At 40.9% G+C, this 15,330-nt stretch overlaps 1 protein-coding gene across 1 annotated transcript in view; it reads left to right on the forward strand.

Moving 5' to 3' along the window:
• LOC142197234 (regulator of microtubule dynamics protein 2-like) overlaps window positions 1-15,330 on the forward strand; it is a 44,568-nt gene that overhangs the window by 20,281 nt on the left and 8,957 nt on the right. The window contains exons 6-7 of the mRNA XM_075267386.1: window positions 9,730-9,805; window positions 10,964-11,041. Coding sequence (XP_075123487.1) covers window positions 9,730-9,805; window positions 10,964-11,041 — 154 coding nt within the window. The remainder of the gene's footprint in view (window positions 1-9,729; window positions 9,806-10,963; window positions 11,042-15,330) is intronic.

Here is a 15,330-nt window from a genome sequence, read left to right on the forward strand (position 1 = left end):
CATCTAAAAAATGTAATTCTTGGCTTTGGCAGGAGAGCGAACCTCTTAACTCATTCCAGTACCCATGTACCAGTGATCCTCTCTTTCCATGGTCTGGTATGGGCATGATCCAGGACCGCTTTAGCTATGTTTTATATCACGTCCAATTAGGTTATATTCGCACATGGCAGATTTGTTGCAGAATTTCTTATGACTGTCACTTTCACTTAAATGGGGTTGGCAGAAATCTGTGTGCAAGCTGCAGGGGAAAAAAATCATATGGAAATTTCTACAACAGATTTTATGTGCCAATCTAATCTTACAATGAATATTTTACTGTATGTGGTTTACAGGATCTATTGTATTGTGCCCAACCTGTAAGGGTATGTTTACATGTGGCATATCTTGTTGCAGTAATTCCTGAGATTATTGCATACGCTACATGCAGATGAGATTTGCTAAAATTCATCTGCTTGAATTTATAATCCGAAGGAGACTCCTTCCCATTGTACAACTGAAATCGGAGGATGAAAACGTTCTGCTAACCGATCCGTGCAGAATCCGCTTCAGAAATTGTGGAGTTTTACCAATCACTCTATGTGCAGATCTGCGCCATGTTCTATCCAAGGGTCAGCTTTGACTTTCTGCCTAAGATTCCGTGTCTGACTTTTTTCATTGGAAAAATCACCTATGTGCAGAAAGCCTAACACTCTATTCACACAACCGTGTGTGTACTGTTTCCTAACTGACGGCGCACAAGGCATGTGAATAGGTTCTAAGGATTCATTCGCATGTGCTGTATTTTGTTGCAGACAAATATTTTCAATTTGAATGGGCCTGACGTTTGGTTAAAGAAATTTCTGCAAAAAAATTTACCTCGTGCGAACATGACTTTAATGTGGCATAACAGAAGTGACTGGGCCAACCTATTCCAAATTATAGGGGTTATCCATTTTCTAATATTAATGGCTTACCTTTAGGATCGGTATAAGATCTGCGATAATCCGACAGCTCCAGTGATGGTCCAGAACAAAGCGACTTCCCGTAATGTTTCTGTGCCACTCACTCCTCCTTCAAAGGCGTTGTCCCACTGAAGTCTATGGGACAACACTACAGTTCCTAAAGCTGCCGCTACACATATAACAAATGAATAGCATAGCTCCCGTCATGTCAACATTACCAGGAACCACAGTGTCCTGTTACAGCTGATCTGCAGGGGTGCCAGCTGTCGTACCCTTGCAAATCTGATATTGATGGTCTATGCATGGTGGCCCATGGTTAGTAGCCTGGCTTTCAATCTTCTACGCATGCGCAGTCGGCTCTGCCCGACTGCACCTGCGCTGCCATTTTTTTTACACGAGCTCTTGTAGTAAGCGACCACAAAAAAAAATGGGTGCACGCAAATGCAGTCGGCTCTTCCCGAGGCCCGCTGACAGAGCCAACTGCGCATGCGTAGAAGACGACGCATAGAGGCCGGTTCCTGAAGAAGATATAGGCGGCGCTGTAGAGTTCTCTCGCAGCATTGGGGACGCCCCCAGTGCTGTTTGAGCACTAAGGACCGCCCCCAGTGCTGTGAGAGAACTCATATGCATAAAGACGGAAAACGGAATATCTACCGAACGGCGGTGCGGCGAACACATCTAAAGGTAGGAGAAGAATAGCCTTTCTTAAGGCTATTCCTACGTGTTAGTTAGAAAAAAAGGGATTCTAATGATAGGATCCCTTTAAAAGTGGACAACCCCTTTAATAACATAGTGAAACTTACAATATATTTTTCCATCCATTACCCTACAACCTGATTCCAGGCGCTGCATATATACATCAGTTTCTCCATATACAGCTCCTAACCAGACACTGTCCATGAGTCTTCTGCTTCAGTGGACCGTCCATGGATTTACTGATGTCTGGCAGTCTATGGAGCAGAACTTGTTAAAGTTTAGTTTCCCCTTTGCCTATTTCTATTTGTTTCTATAAAAGTAGCGGCTCAGTATCTTCTACACTCCGGGTTTTCCTTGTGTCTGGAGAGGAGGAGAGCCTGCTTTGTGTTAATAGCAGATAAGTGACCATGCGTGATTGTTGGTGGAGTACATGACAATCTCTTCAGACCACACATCGTAATTACCTTTAAACCCCTCGGCCTTAACCAGTTTTAACTAGCCCCATTTTATCTCCTTGTCACGCAAAGAGAAACAAAGTCTAAGAGGTGTTGGATAATCCTGTTCGCTTTTGGTTGTTTTCTTTTTAGTTGCAATCCGTTTAGTTATGGTATGTTGAGTTTATATGATTAGCTCCTGCCGGGTAAGGGAAGTGGATGGAGAGCGCTCACCAGACAGATGTGGCATTGTAAGATTCCCTAGATTACGGCCAAAGTCTCTGACCGAGAGCATCGGACGTCTAGAATATAGTTTATTCAGGTCCTTAAAGACATAAACCTATTATATGTAGCTCAATAACATCATGCTGTAAAGTATATGTAACACCTAATGATATAGAAGACTGATCAACGTTAGATGAGTATCAGGTTATCAATGCCCCCCCCCCCCCATGTCATGTGATAAGATGTTTTTTTTGTCATTAGTCCCCCATTTACCAGAATATTAACCCAGTTGTTACACTGTTAAAACTATTCAAGGGACACTTGGCAAAAATTTTATAAATTTGGCTAAAAGAAAAACGGTTACGATTAGCAGCCAATCACAGCACAGCTTTTATGTCCTACATTGACGTTGCTGAGCTGTGATTGGTTGCTATAGGCGAAAGGACAGCCATGGCCACAACAAAATGGGGCAGATTTATGACATTGTCTAAAAGAAAAACTGGTCTTTGTTGCCGGAGCAATATCTACGCAAGTTAGTGAAGAAATGCTGAATGCCAGGACCCCAGAATATGTGCCCAACTCCCCTGTCCCCAGCACTCTGGTGTGCCTCCCATCATTGTCCGCTCCAGGAGCACCCAGAGGCTTGTTCTAAGATTATACAAGATAATCCTTTAATAGCTTAGTGTTACAGCAGCCTGGATAATACAGTAATATATTACAAGAAAGAAAGAACACATACAAGCTCATAGCAGATAGAAAAGATAGTAGGAGTTAGAGCAACTGAAAGAAAAAGAAAGACTTCAGGATCATTTAGTTCTCTGTGCAGAGTGATCTTCGCTTAGCCTGATGTAGATTACACAGCCTGACCATGGTTGGGAGGAAGGATCTCTGATAGCGCTCCTTCTCACACTTGGGGTGAAGCAGTCGGTCACTGACAGTACTGCCCAGCGCTGTCAAGGTCTCATACATGGGGTGGGAGTTATCCTCCAGCATGGAGCTCACCACGGACAGTATCCTTCTGTCACCCACCACCTGTACTGGGTCCAGAATTCCTCACTAATACATGACCATTGAGGCAAATCTGCAGTCGACGGAAAGAATCCAGGATGTCACTCACGTATGTCACCAGTAGAACAATGTCATATTAGGGCTAGTTCACACGTGAATAGGGGGGGTGGCGGAATTTGGTACTGAAAAAAAAAACGCTTCAGGAATTAGGAAGCGTTTTTTGGCGCAGTTTTTGGCAAAGGCCGCCTCAAAAAACTGGCAGTTTTTTGAGGCGTTTTTTGCCAAAACCGCGCCTCCCATTCACTTGCATTGATATCCTGAGGCGGAATCCGCCTCAAGAAAGGTCATGTCGCTTCTTTTTTCTGCTAGCGGCAAAAAAACGCTAGCAGAAAAACGAATGCTAGCGGTCTACATAGAGCACTATTGTATGGAGGCGGATTCCATGTCCAAATTCCGCCCCACTGGCCCCGTGTGAACGAGCCCTTAAAGGGGTATTCTCATGACGCTTGTTCACTAACCTGCAGGCTGTTTAGCTCTCTTCACTTCCTGCTTTTTTCGGCACATAGGTGGGCGGGGTTTCACTTGCACGGGATTGGTTGTAAATGAATTACCACAGTGCGAAGCTGATGTAGCAGAGCTGGATTTGAGTCAGTTTGCATTACATACAGAGGTAACAGACTCCCTATCTCAGCCCTTATCAGCCAAATTCAATTAAACCGACTGATAAGAGCTCAGAAATCCCGGAGCTCTCACCTCCCCTATCTGTGTCATTTAGGTAGCGGAGCTTCTCAAACAGCTCAGAGCTGCTTCCAGCCCCTCCCTCCCCCCCTGAGAGCAGGCAGCTACATCACTTGACAAATGAGCAGATAATCCCAAGTACCATAGAAACGGAGTGTAAACAGTGAAGTGAATAAATTAAGATAGCAGCCAAACAAAGCAGTTGTGATAAAGCAATGCATTTAGGAAAAGTCTTATATCCACATAAACTAGCAGTATAGATAGGATCCTTGTGATGGGACAACCCCTTTAAGAGCAGAGAAGTTATTTTACAGCATATAACATGTTATATGTGTTAATTTACTACAGTGCATTAATGGCGGTAGATGATATATACAGTGTCACACACATGCACATATATATATATATATATATATATATATATATATATATATATATATACAGTGTATATATGGGACATTTCTCCTTTAAGCTCAGAACGCAGGTAAAAGGAATCTTAATGAGGCTGAACCTTTTGAAAAACAATCAGAAACCTGTGGCATTTGGAAGAGGAAATAGATACTTTCATCCTTGTATTATTTCTCTTTCTTAAAGAGCTGTCTCTTTAATGAATGAACCCTATTGACCCTTCCAGCTACTACACCCCCTCCTCCTTGTGAGAAGTTCTTGCACGCCACCACCGCTGCAGCTGACAGGAGCACCAGCAAGATTAGCCAGATTCTTTTCAGTCGTCTTTGATCACAGTCTGCATCCTTCCCCACAATGTTTGACAATCTCGCCAGGACTCACGCAAGGCCAACTACTGTGTTTACTTCTCGAGAAACTATGGGATTGCCTTTCACCGGCAGATTAATAGTGGCCATATAATTAGTTGTATTTCTGGATGTTTTTTGGGGGTTGATCTTTTTTTTTATATACAGTTTATCCCCTGGTTTTAGAGCGGGATGCGAAATTTACAACCGTACTGTTTGCCGTGGTGTATGCCTTGGCAGCGCTGCCAGGAAGCGGAGAACTTCTAAAATGTGTGTGGTTGGTTTTGTGATAGGAGAGCATGACCTGTGCTGGGTTCTCGGTGGGTAAATCTGCCTGGGCGAGACTCTCTGTTGAGTGTTTTTATGAAGGGTGCAGGGTGAATAGACACAAGAACAGACAGTCTCTGTCTAGGAGGAGGAATGTGGTCTTCAGAATGCCGGGTTTCATGTAGCTAAAGGCGATGGTCAAGGCATTGATTTAGATGCAAATGTCATTCTCATGTACAACATTGACTTAGTATTACTTGGTAGTTCGGGTATTTGTGCAAAATTTTTACAATCCTAGCATTTTATACAAAGACAACCAAACTATGCCTGAGGAAGAGGCCTAGAGCCTCGAAAGCTTGCAAACTTTCATCATTTTAGTTAGCCATTAAAAAAGGTATCAACTACTGAAGACTCTCCAAAATTTAGTATATTTCATATGTGGTACAGGGGCATTTTGGCCTCATTTAGTACTGTGTCCAAGTATGACTGCTTTAATCTGAATCCCAGTAGATATACCGTATATACTCGAGTATAAGCCGACCCGAATATAAGCCGAGGCCCCTAATTTTACCACAAAAAACTGGGAAAACTTATTGACTCGAGTATAAGCCGAGGGGGGAAATGCAGCAGCTACTTCAAAAATTTCAAAAATTAAAATGGTCGTAGTTTTTGGGTGCAGTAGGTGCTGGGGAAGGGGAGGGGGTGTTTTGGTTGTCTGTCTGCCCCATCCCTGAGCTTGAGGACTGGGATTTTTTTCCCCCACTTGGAATTCAGTCTGGCTGAATATAGGGGATCTGCAGTGCTCCTATTAACCCCTTCCCGACGGAACAGGAGCACTGCAGATCCCCTATATTCAGTAGACCGGGCACTGTCAGACACAGGGATACCTAATGTGTATGTGTCTCACAGTCATTTTCTACTTTTGTATGTATTCTAGGGAAAGGAGGGATTTAGAACTTTTATTTACTTTTATTTTTTTATTATATTTTTTTAAAGCGTCTTTTTTCTTCTTTTTTTTCACTATTTTATGGGAGATTCTATACATTACTATTGCGGCTGGTCATAGACCCCCCCCCCCCCCCCGACCCCCCCTACCAAATATATATATATATATATATATATATATATATATATATATATATATATATATACAGTCCTATGAAAAAATTTGGGCACCCCTATTAATCTTAATCATTTTTAGTTCTAAATATTTTGGTATTTGCAGCAGCCATTTCAGTTTGATATATCTAATAACTGATGGACACAGTAATATTTCAGGATTGAAATGAGGTTTATTGTACTAACAGAAAATGTGCAATATGCATTAAACCAAAATTTGACCAGTGCAAAAGTATGGGCACCTCAACAGAAAAGTGACATTAATATTTAGTAGATCCTCCTTTTGCAAAGATAACAGCCTCTAGTCGCTTCCTGTAGCTTTTAATCAGTTCCTGGATCCTGGATGAAGGTATTTTGGACCATTCCTCTTTACAAAATTCAAGTTCAGTTAAGTTAGATGGTCGCCAAGCATGGACAGCCCGCTTCAAATCATCCCACAGATGTTCAATGATATTCAGGTCTGGGGACTGGGATGGCCATTCCAGAACATTGTAATTGTTCCTCTGCATGAATGCCTGAGTCGATTTGGAGCGGTGTTTTGGATCATTGTCTTGCAGAAATATCCATTCCCGGTGTAACTTCAACTTCGTCACTGATTTAATCAGTTCCTGGATCCTGGATGAAGGTATTTTGGACCATTCCTCTATACAAAACAATTCAAGTTCAGTTCAGTTTGATGGTCGCCGAGCATGGACAGCCCGCTCTCAAATGATCTGAAAACAAAGATTGTTCAACATAGTTGTTCAGGGGAAGGATACAAAAAGTTTTCTCAGAGATTTAACCTGTCAGTTTCCACTGTGAGGAACATAGTAAGGAAATGGAAGACCACAGGGACAGTTCTTGTTAAGCCCAGAAGTGGCAGGCCAAGAAAAATATCAGAAAGGCAGAGAAGAAGAATGGTGAGAACAGTCAAGGACAATCCACAGACCACCTCCAAAGAGCTGCAGCATCATCTTGCTGCAGATTGTGTCATTGTACATCGGTCAACAATACAGCGCACTTTGCACAAGGAGAAGCTGTATGGGAGAGTGATGAGAAAGAAGCCGTTTCTGCAAGCACGCCACAAACAGAGTCGCCTGAGGTATGCAAAAGCACATTTGGACAAGCCAGCTTCATTTTGGAAGAAGGTCCTGTGGACTGATGAAACAAAGATTGAGTTGTTTGGTCATACAAAAAGGCGTTATGAATGGCGTCCAAAAAAACAGCATTCCAAGAAAAACACTTGCTACCCACTGTAAAATTTGGTGGAGGTTCCATCATGCTTTGGGGCTGTGTGACGAATGCCGGCACCGGGAATCTTGTAAAAAAGTTGAGGGTCGCATGGATTCCACTCAGTATCAGCAGATTCTTGAGAATAATGTTCAAGAATCAGTGACGAAGTTGAAGTTACACCGGGGATGGACATTTCAGCAAGACAATGATCCAAAACACCGCTCCAAATCGACTCAGGCATTCATGCAGAGGAACAATTACAATGTTCTGGAATGGCCATCCCAGTCCCCAGACCTGAATATCATTGAACATCTGTGGGATGATTTGAAGCAGGCTGTCCATGCTTGGCGACCATCAAACTTAACTGAACTTGAATTTTGTAAAGAGGAATGGTCCAAAATACCTTTATCCAGGATCCAGGAACTGATTAAAAGCTACAGGAAGCGACTAGAGGCTGTTATCTTTGCAAAAGGAGGATCTACTAAATATTAATGTCACTTTTCTGTTGAGGTGCCCATACTTTTGCACTCGTCAAATTTTGGTTTAATGCATATTGCACATTTTCTGTTAGTACAATAAACCTCATTTCAATCCTGAAATATTACTGTGTCCATCAGTTATTAGATATATCAAACTGAAATGGCTGCTGCAAATACCAAAATATTTAGAACTAAAAATGATTAAGATTAATAGGGGTGCCCAAACTTTTTCATAGGACTATATATATATATATATATATATATATATATATATATATATATATATATATATATACACATATATATATATATATATATACATATATTTTTTTTTATTTTTTTTTTTTTTTTTTGCTTGACTCAAGTATGTGTACTATAAACTGTGCAGAAAAATTCGGCTTATACTCTCTGTATAGCTAGCGTTTCTAATATAGGATTCTCTATAGGTCTCTCTATCTAATAAATAGATAGAGATATCTAAATATGACATATACTGATAACACAGTAATAAAAAAAAAAAATCCATACTGACCTAATAAATGCCACCCTAACTCCCCGTCCCTCACTTTTTTTTATTTTTTTTTTTTATGTAGATTGTGAGCCCCACATAGAGCTCACAATGTACATTTTTCCCTATCAGTATGTCTTTTTTGGAATATGGGATGGAAATCCATGCAAACACGGGGAGAACATACAAACTCCTTGCAGATGGTTTTTTGCCCTTGGCGGGATTTGAACACCAGGACTCCAGCGCTGCAAGGCTGCAGTGCTAACCACTGAGCCACTGTGTGGCCCCTTCCCGTCCCTCACTTTTTTGACTAATGCATTTGGCTTAAAATGCACTCAAAATGCCATGAAATAAGCTAGAAATAATATGGTGCTTTTCAGCATAAACCAATGTGATAACCAATGTGCATGGGGATAGCCAAATGTCTTGGATGGATTCATATACAAAAGTTTTTCACCATGAAATTGTTTTCTGCGTTTATATAAATGGCGTCATTGGTTTTTGGCAGCTGCTGTCTATGGGGCTATCAGGAAAGATTTTAACTTAGGGCGGGTTCACACCTGTGCCCGGTCTCCACTCTGCCCGAGAAACTGGACAGGAGATGGAAACCCGGCAGTCAGTGTCCGCTGTGTGTGTCTTCTGACTCTCCGCGGCGAAACCATTTTTTTAAGCGGACACAAAGTCCTGCATGTCCGACTTTGTGTCCGGTTAATTAACGGTTCCGCTGCGGAGACCAGAAGACACTCATGGGAGGTCACTTTGCAAACCCATGCATGTGAATGGGTTTGAAAAGTGGCCGTCAGTTTCCGTCTCCTGTCCAGTTTCTCGGGCAAAGCGGAGACCGGGCGCAGGTGTGATCCCGTACTTGGGCTATGTTTTACGTCCACCACTTTACCTTTAGATAATGGTACCCTTGGGATGATATACCCCACTGTATGCCGATACAAAGGCATTTGTTGGCGTTTTCTATTATTAATATATTTCCAACATATAACTCCAATGGAAGTCTCAAACGGACTGACTACAAGAAGCAGCTTAAGTCTGACATGTGAGTGATAGCTGTAGGTTGACAACTCAATGCCATGTTTTCTAAGACATTAAAAGACCTCTATGAATGCAAACAAACTTGGTTACTTGAAGGTTTTGCACTTGACACCTTCTAATAAGGAGGTATAAATTTGGAATTTATAGCAGAGACCGCACCAAGATAGCAAAACTAGCAATCCTGAAGGCATCGAACATAGAAACCGAGCCTGTAAACCTCAACAAATGTGACTTGTTGTACCTAGATATGATAACCTTTAATATACAGTATTAGTGATCGTGCTATCTTTAATTCTACTTTCCTAGGTATGCAATTATGTGTGGATACATGTCCGAATTTGAGAATGTACAGAATAAAATCAAGAACGGCTATCTCTTCAAGGTTTGTTGACAACCTATAGTAGACTGGAGAAGTAACTTAAGATGCTTAGCTTATCACCCACCTCAATATCGGTGCCCATATACCATTACTTGTCAACTGAGTTATTGTTTAGCTATTCCTCTGCACTCCCCCAAATATAAGGGGACAGGAGAGTACACCACTGAACGTCACCTATGGCAGTTCGTATTTCCCATGAGAACAAAACATAGAACAGGATTGTGCTCATTTACCTTAAGCCCTATTCACATCTGCATTCGGGGAGTCCCCAAACAGAAACCTATACGCATTAAAAAGCAGTTACCTAGGAAACCCGCTGACCCCGTAGACTATAATGGGGTCCGTGTGGTTTCCACTCAGTTTCCAGCAAGCAGCACTTTTCTCTCCGCATATTTAGTGCGGAAACCACATGGACCCCATTATAGTCTATGGGATCCGCAGGTTTCCTGAAGGTAAATGCTTTTTAATGCATATAGGTTTCCGTTCGGGGGGTCCCCAAGCGGACTTCCCAAACGCAGATGAGAACCGGGCCTTACCCTGACGTAATTTTTCAAGAGAGCATTGGAAGGCGCAAAAGATAAATGGCCAACCTGTGGGCTCAGCTGACTTCTCCCTTATGGTGAGAAACCTATATCTGAGCAAGTATTTTTATGAGGAGGTTGAGAGGCCTAGCTTTTTATACATCAGTGTTTGACTCCTCATATTTGTTTTATTGGAACAGCTATGTTCAAGATCCTAAATAATGTTGCACTTTACATACACGTAAAATAGATTCAACCAACATCCGATTCTCTTACTTCCCCCATAGGTATACAGGTAGCCCCACAAGAGTATTACACAATCTGTAAACCTGGCCTTCTGTGTAACTACTAGCATTAGAAAATGTTGCTGGCTGTTCTATAAATGAGATGCCGTCGTCTGCATCAGGACGGTCAGCTTTGTGGGATCTACACCAATGTACAATTGCTGTAAATGTCTTTATATGGCAGGACAATGTGTAATAGTAAATGTGATGTAACCGGAGAGGGAGTGCTGCTATATGGAGCCACCGGTTATACAATAAAGATTACTTGTTATGTTGTTAGAGCAAAAATCTTCAGACTTTCCACATACTTGGGTATTATCCAATGAAGTAAAGAACATTTACTGATCACTTTTTAGGAGCATTTGGACAAAGCAATAGAACTCCATCCAGAAGACCCTCTTCAATACTACCTCCTAGGCAGATGGTGCTATGCTGTAAGTAATCTTAGTTCCAATATAATTATCTATCTATCTATCTATCTATCTATCTATCTATCTATCTATCTATCTATCTATCTATCTATCTCCTATCTCTATCTATCTATCTATCTATCTCCTATCTCTATCTATCTATCTATCTATCTATCTATCTATCTCCTATCTATCTATCTATCTATCTATCTCCTATCTATCTATCTATCTATCTATCTATCTATCTATCTATCTATCTATCTATCTATCTCCTATCTCTATCTATCTATCTATCTATCTATCTATCTATCTATCTATCTATCTATCTATCTATCTCCTATCTCTATCTATCTATCTATCTATCTATCTATCTATCTCCTATCTCTATCTATCTATCTATCTCCTATCTATCTATCTATCTATCTATCTATCTATCTATCTATCTATCTATCTATATCTCCAATTCTCCTGACTGTTGAACCTACCTATACTCTATTATTCCCTTGTGACTTGCTGCCTCCCTTGCTGAGATATCGCAGTTTTTGTCAAAATGCAAAGGAGCTCTTTGGAGCAATGGTGGTGTCATTGCTTTACGGAAGTCAGCGGCAATGTCCTCATTATTCCAAAAACCAAATTTGTATATTGATAAAAACAGCAATATCTCAAGAGAGGCACCGATTCACAACGTCAACCTATCTGTGGGGCTGGGTTCATACTCTGTGTTCTGAAGACACTGTCTTTAAGACGTTTGTACTTGTCAACGGCAAATGAATTCTGGGAAATGGTGGAGGTCAGTGACTCCTAGAAAGCCTACATATGAGTATAGGGATACATCACTGGCCAAGAATCAGTAATGACTGTATGTGGCTAAAAAAGAATGGTTCAAAAAGGACAACTAATATTTTTAGTTATTTTGGTTGTCTCTACTCTTTTCTTCCCTAGGGGGCGTTCACACTACCGTTAGCGTCCATGGTTAACATTTTTTTTTCTTTTTAAATGTAGATTGTGAGCCCCATATAGGTAGATTGGGAGGAAATCCACGCAAACATGGGGAGAACATACAAACTCCTTGAGGTGTTGTTCCTGGCAGGATTCGAACCCAGGACTCCAGCGCTGCAAGGCTACAGTGCTAACCACTGAGCCACCGTCTTGCCCCCCATTGTTAACATTTTGTAACGAATACTAGCATGGTCGTAAATCTGTTCAAAATTCCATTGATTTTATTGGTATTTCATATGTTGTCCCTTAGTGTTTGCTTTCACCAAATTCGTCACATGTCCGTTTTTTGTTTTTTTTTAGCAGACATAATAACACAGGGTGCATCCAAAATGACAGACTTATGACGGACTTTAAGTGTCCACTATTTTTTAACATTAACATCTATGGCTGATGGCTAGTAACGGACGGTCGTCCTTTATACCGTCCATTATCACTGTCCAGTTGATGCCCGGTATGATAGGCGTCCACTTTTTTTGTTTTTTCTTAACAATCCCCATCACAATGGACATCCAACAATATTGTCACCCTAAATGTGGCCAAACTGTATAATAAGGCTGGAAATACATTTTTTGCGACGGGTTGTCTTGTTGTGACTAATAGAGTCCCCTTGCAAGTGTGAGGTACTAAAAATAAAGGGCTGTATTTTATGTCAAGAGGAACTGCCTGCTTCACACCCTGACACCTACTAGATAGTTGACTCACACGTACAGTACTTGAACTTATTGGATTTCCTCCTTGACTGTGATTCATCCTGCTCAGACATTTATTACTCCAGCAATGTGTTCACTGTTATGCTGGGAGTCTGTCGCGTGGTGAATAAAACCGCCGTCCATATCCATGTTCAAGAGGCCTTTTATAAACCAATGATGTCATTATTATATTTCTGTCAAAGTCTTAAGACTTGCCATATGTAATTCAGTGTTTGGTTAGGTCTCCGGGTCACGGAGAACTACATTTGTGATAGAATGGTGAGTAAGGTTTTGTCAGGCCACATGCAAAGACCTATTTTCCCTAGAAAGACACTAGATTATATAAACTTGCTGACTTTTTATTTTCTTTTAGAACAGCTGTTCCTCCCCAAAATCAACATAGCATGCTACATGTAATGAAACCCACTGGGAGAGAATTGCCAAAAATTGGTGTTAGCAGCTCCTTCACTTTTGCTTTCACGGATAAATAATCTCTGAACCAATACCCAAATCATATATATATATATATATATATATATATATATATATATATATATATATATATATATATATATATGGGCAATATTTTGTACGTGTTTTTTCTTTAAAAAAAAAAACCCTATCCTTTAAACAAACTTTGTATAAATCAATAGTACAGAGTGTGTACATGAGGGTTGACACTGGACATTCTACGGCTTGTATTTTGTCATTCTTTGCAGGCCGTGTGTATTATAAGATTAGATAATCCTTTAATAGTCCCAACATGGGGAAATTCAGTGTGTTATAGCAGCCTGGATAATACAGTAATATCACTCAAGAAAGAACACATACAAGTGCATAGCAGATTGAAAAGATACTAGGAGTCACAGCAACTAGGAAGAAAAAGAAAGACTCAGGATCATTTAGTTCTCTGTGCGGAGTGATCTTCGCTTAGCTTGATGTTGATTATACAGCCTGACCACGGTTGTCACTGAGCTGGAGTGTATATATTGCACACAGTAAATAGAGAAAAATCTGATCCATAATCATCTCCCACTTTTCTCTCCTCATCTCCCTCTCTCTTTCAAACAGCCCCATGCAGGACATACAGTATATAGAGAAGTACATGGTTTTCTTTTATAGAAAGTATCTATAGCCCCTACGTTAGACTAAGACAGTTTTTTCTGCCCACTTCTTCTCCTCATCCTCCATAGATTTCCATAGAGATATGTAACGTGTGTCATGTGACCTTCCGCTATTTCAGACATAAACATAGCAGAATTTTTAGAATGAATGTCAGTTTAGTAAAGGGACAGGGAGCAGGGAAACAGTCCAATTGGAGAAAGAAGCATTTTTCTCTGATAAGATGTTTTATAAACTTTCCTTGAATACCAGAGCTCCAATAGGGCCACATGGCCACACTATGCAATGTTCTGATCTATCTTCTTCTGGATCTGTACACTGTATTGTACTGGGCTCCAAAGCAGTCCCCAATAGCTGATAGGTGTCGGCCCCCATAATCAGATATCGATTGCCTATTCTAATGATAGGACACCAAAACAAAATCCCATGAACCCCCCTTTAATTTTTGTTCTTTAGTGCATTGGCCTATGAGGTACAGACCATATGTTACCCTTCAGGATCTCTGTTTATTACAGTCGATTAGTCCGTGTATTTGTGTAAATTCCAAAGCTTGTTGATTCTTGGACAGAATGTTTGTATGTAATGTTGATCAGTAAGAAATAGAAACTTCGTGCCTGGATAAGTAGAGTTAGGCACAAAGCCTGTGTGTATGTGTCAGTGAAGTATCAACGACGCACCCAAGCTTCATCATGAGAATGGCTGTCGTGTTTATTTAGTGTTCTTCACTTAAAATGTTTGGGATTTAGCTTTGGATGATATAATCTTTTCTTCATTCTAGGTTGTAGCAGTGGTTCCTGTATCCTGAATTTTGTATCTTGAATCTACTTTTATAGCACTTTTTTATTAACCAGATACAACCAGAACAAAGTGGTACGTCCCCTCTCTTATACAGCGCTAGTGTGTTGAGTATTAGTCCAGTTGTCTTGTGTAATGAAAATGGAAATTGTATCCTTCATAGTTAGCACAACATCCCAACACAATGGGGGGAATTTATCAATTCCTCTGCTCCAGTTTTCTGATATGGAGGGGTGATATTGTGGAGCTTCCTTGCACCAAATGTGTACCACAACCCCTATTCTGCATCTTACTTGGCAGAGAGATTTGGCCCAAACTATCTATTATAACATAGGACTTGTTCACACCTGTGCTTGGTCTCCGCTTTCAGTTTTCCGTCTTCTGCCCGAGAAACTGGACAGGAGACGGAAACTGGCAGTCAATTTTCAAACCCATTCATTTGAATGTGTTTGCAAAGTGTCCGCTCGTGAGCGTCTTCTGGTCTCCGCAGCTAAACCGTTTTGTTTTTGTTTTTTTTAACCGGACACAAAGTCAGATATGCAGGACTTTGTGTCCGGTTGAAAAAAAAAAAATGGTTTCGCCGACACGGAGACCAGAAGACACTCACAGGTGGACACTGACTGCCGGGTTTCTGTCTCCTGTCAACAGAAGACAGAAACCCACAAAGCAGAGACCGGGCACAGGTGTGAACCCGACTATTACAATAGT

Source organism: Leptodactylus fuscus, chromosome 3, assembly GCF_031893055.1.
Source record: "Leptodactylus fuscus isolate aLepFus1 chromosome 3, aLepFus1.hap2, whole genome shotgun sequence".
Classification (NCBI taxonomy): Eukaryota; Metazoa; Chordata; class Amphibia; order Anura; family Leptodactylidae; genus Leptodactylus; species Leptodactylus fuscus.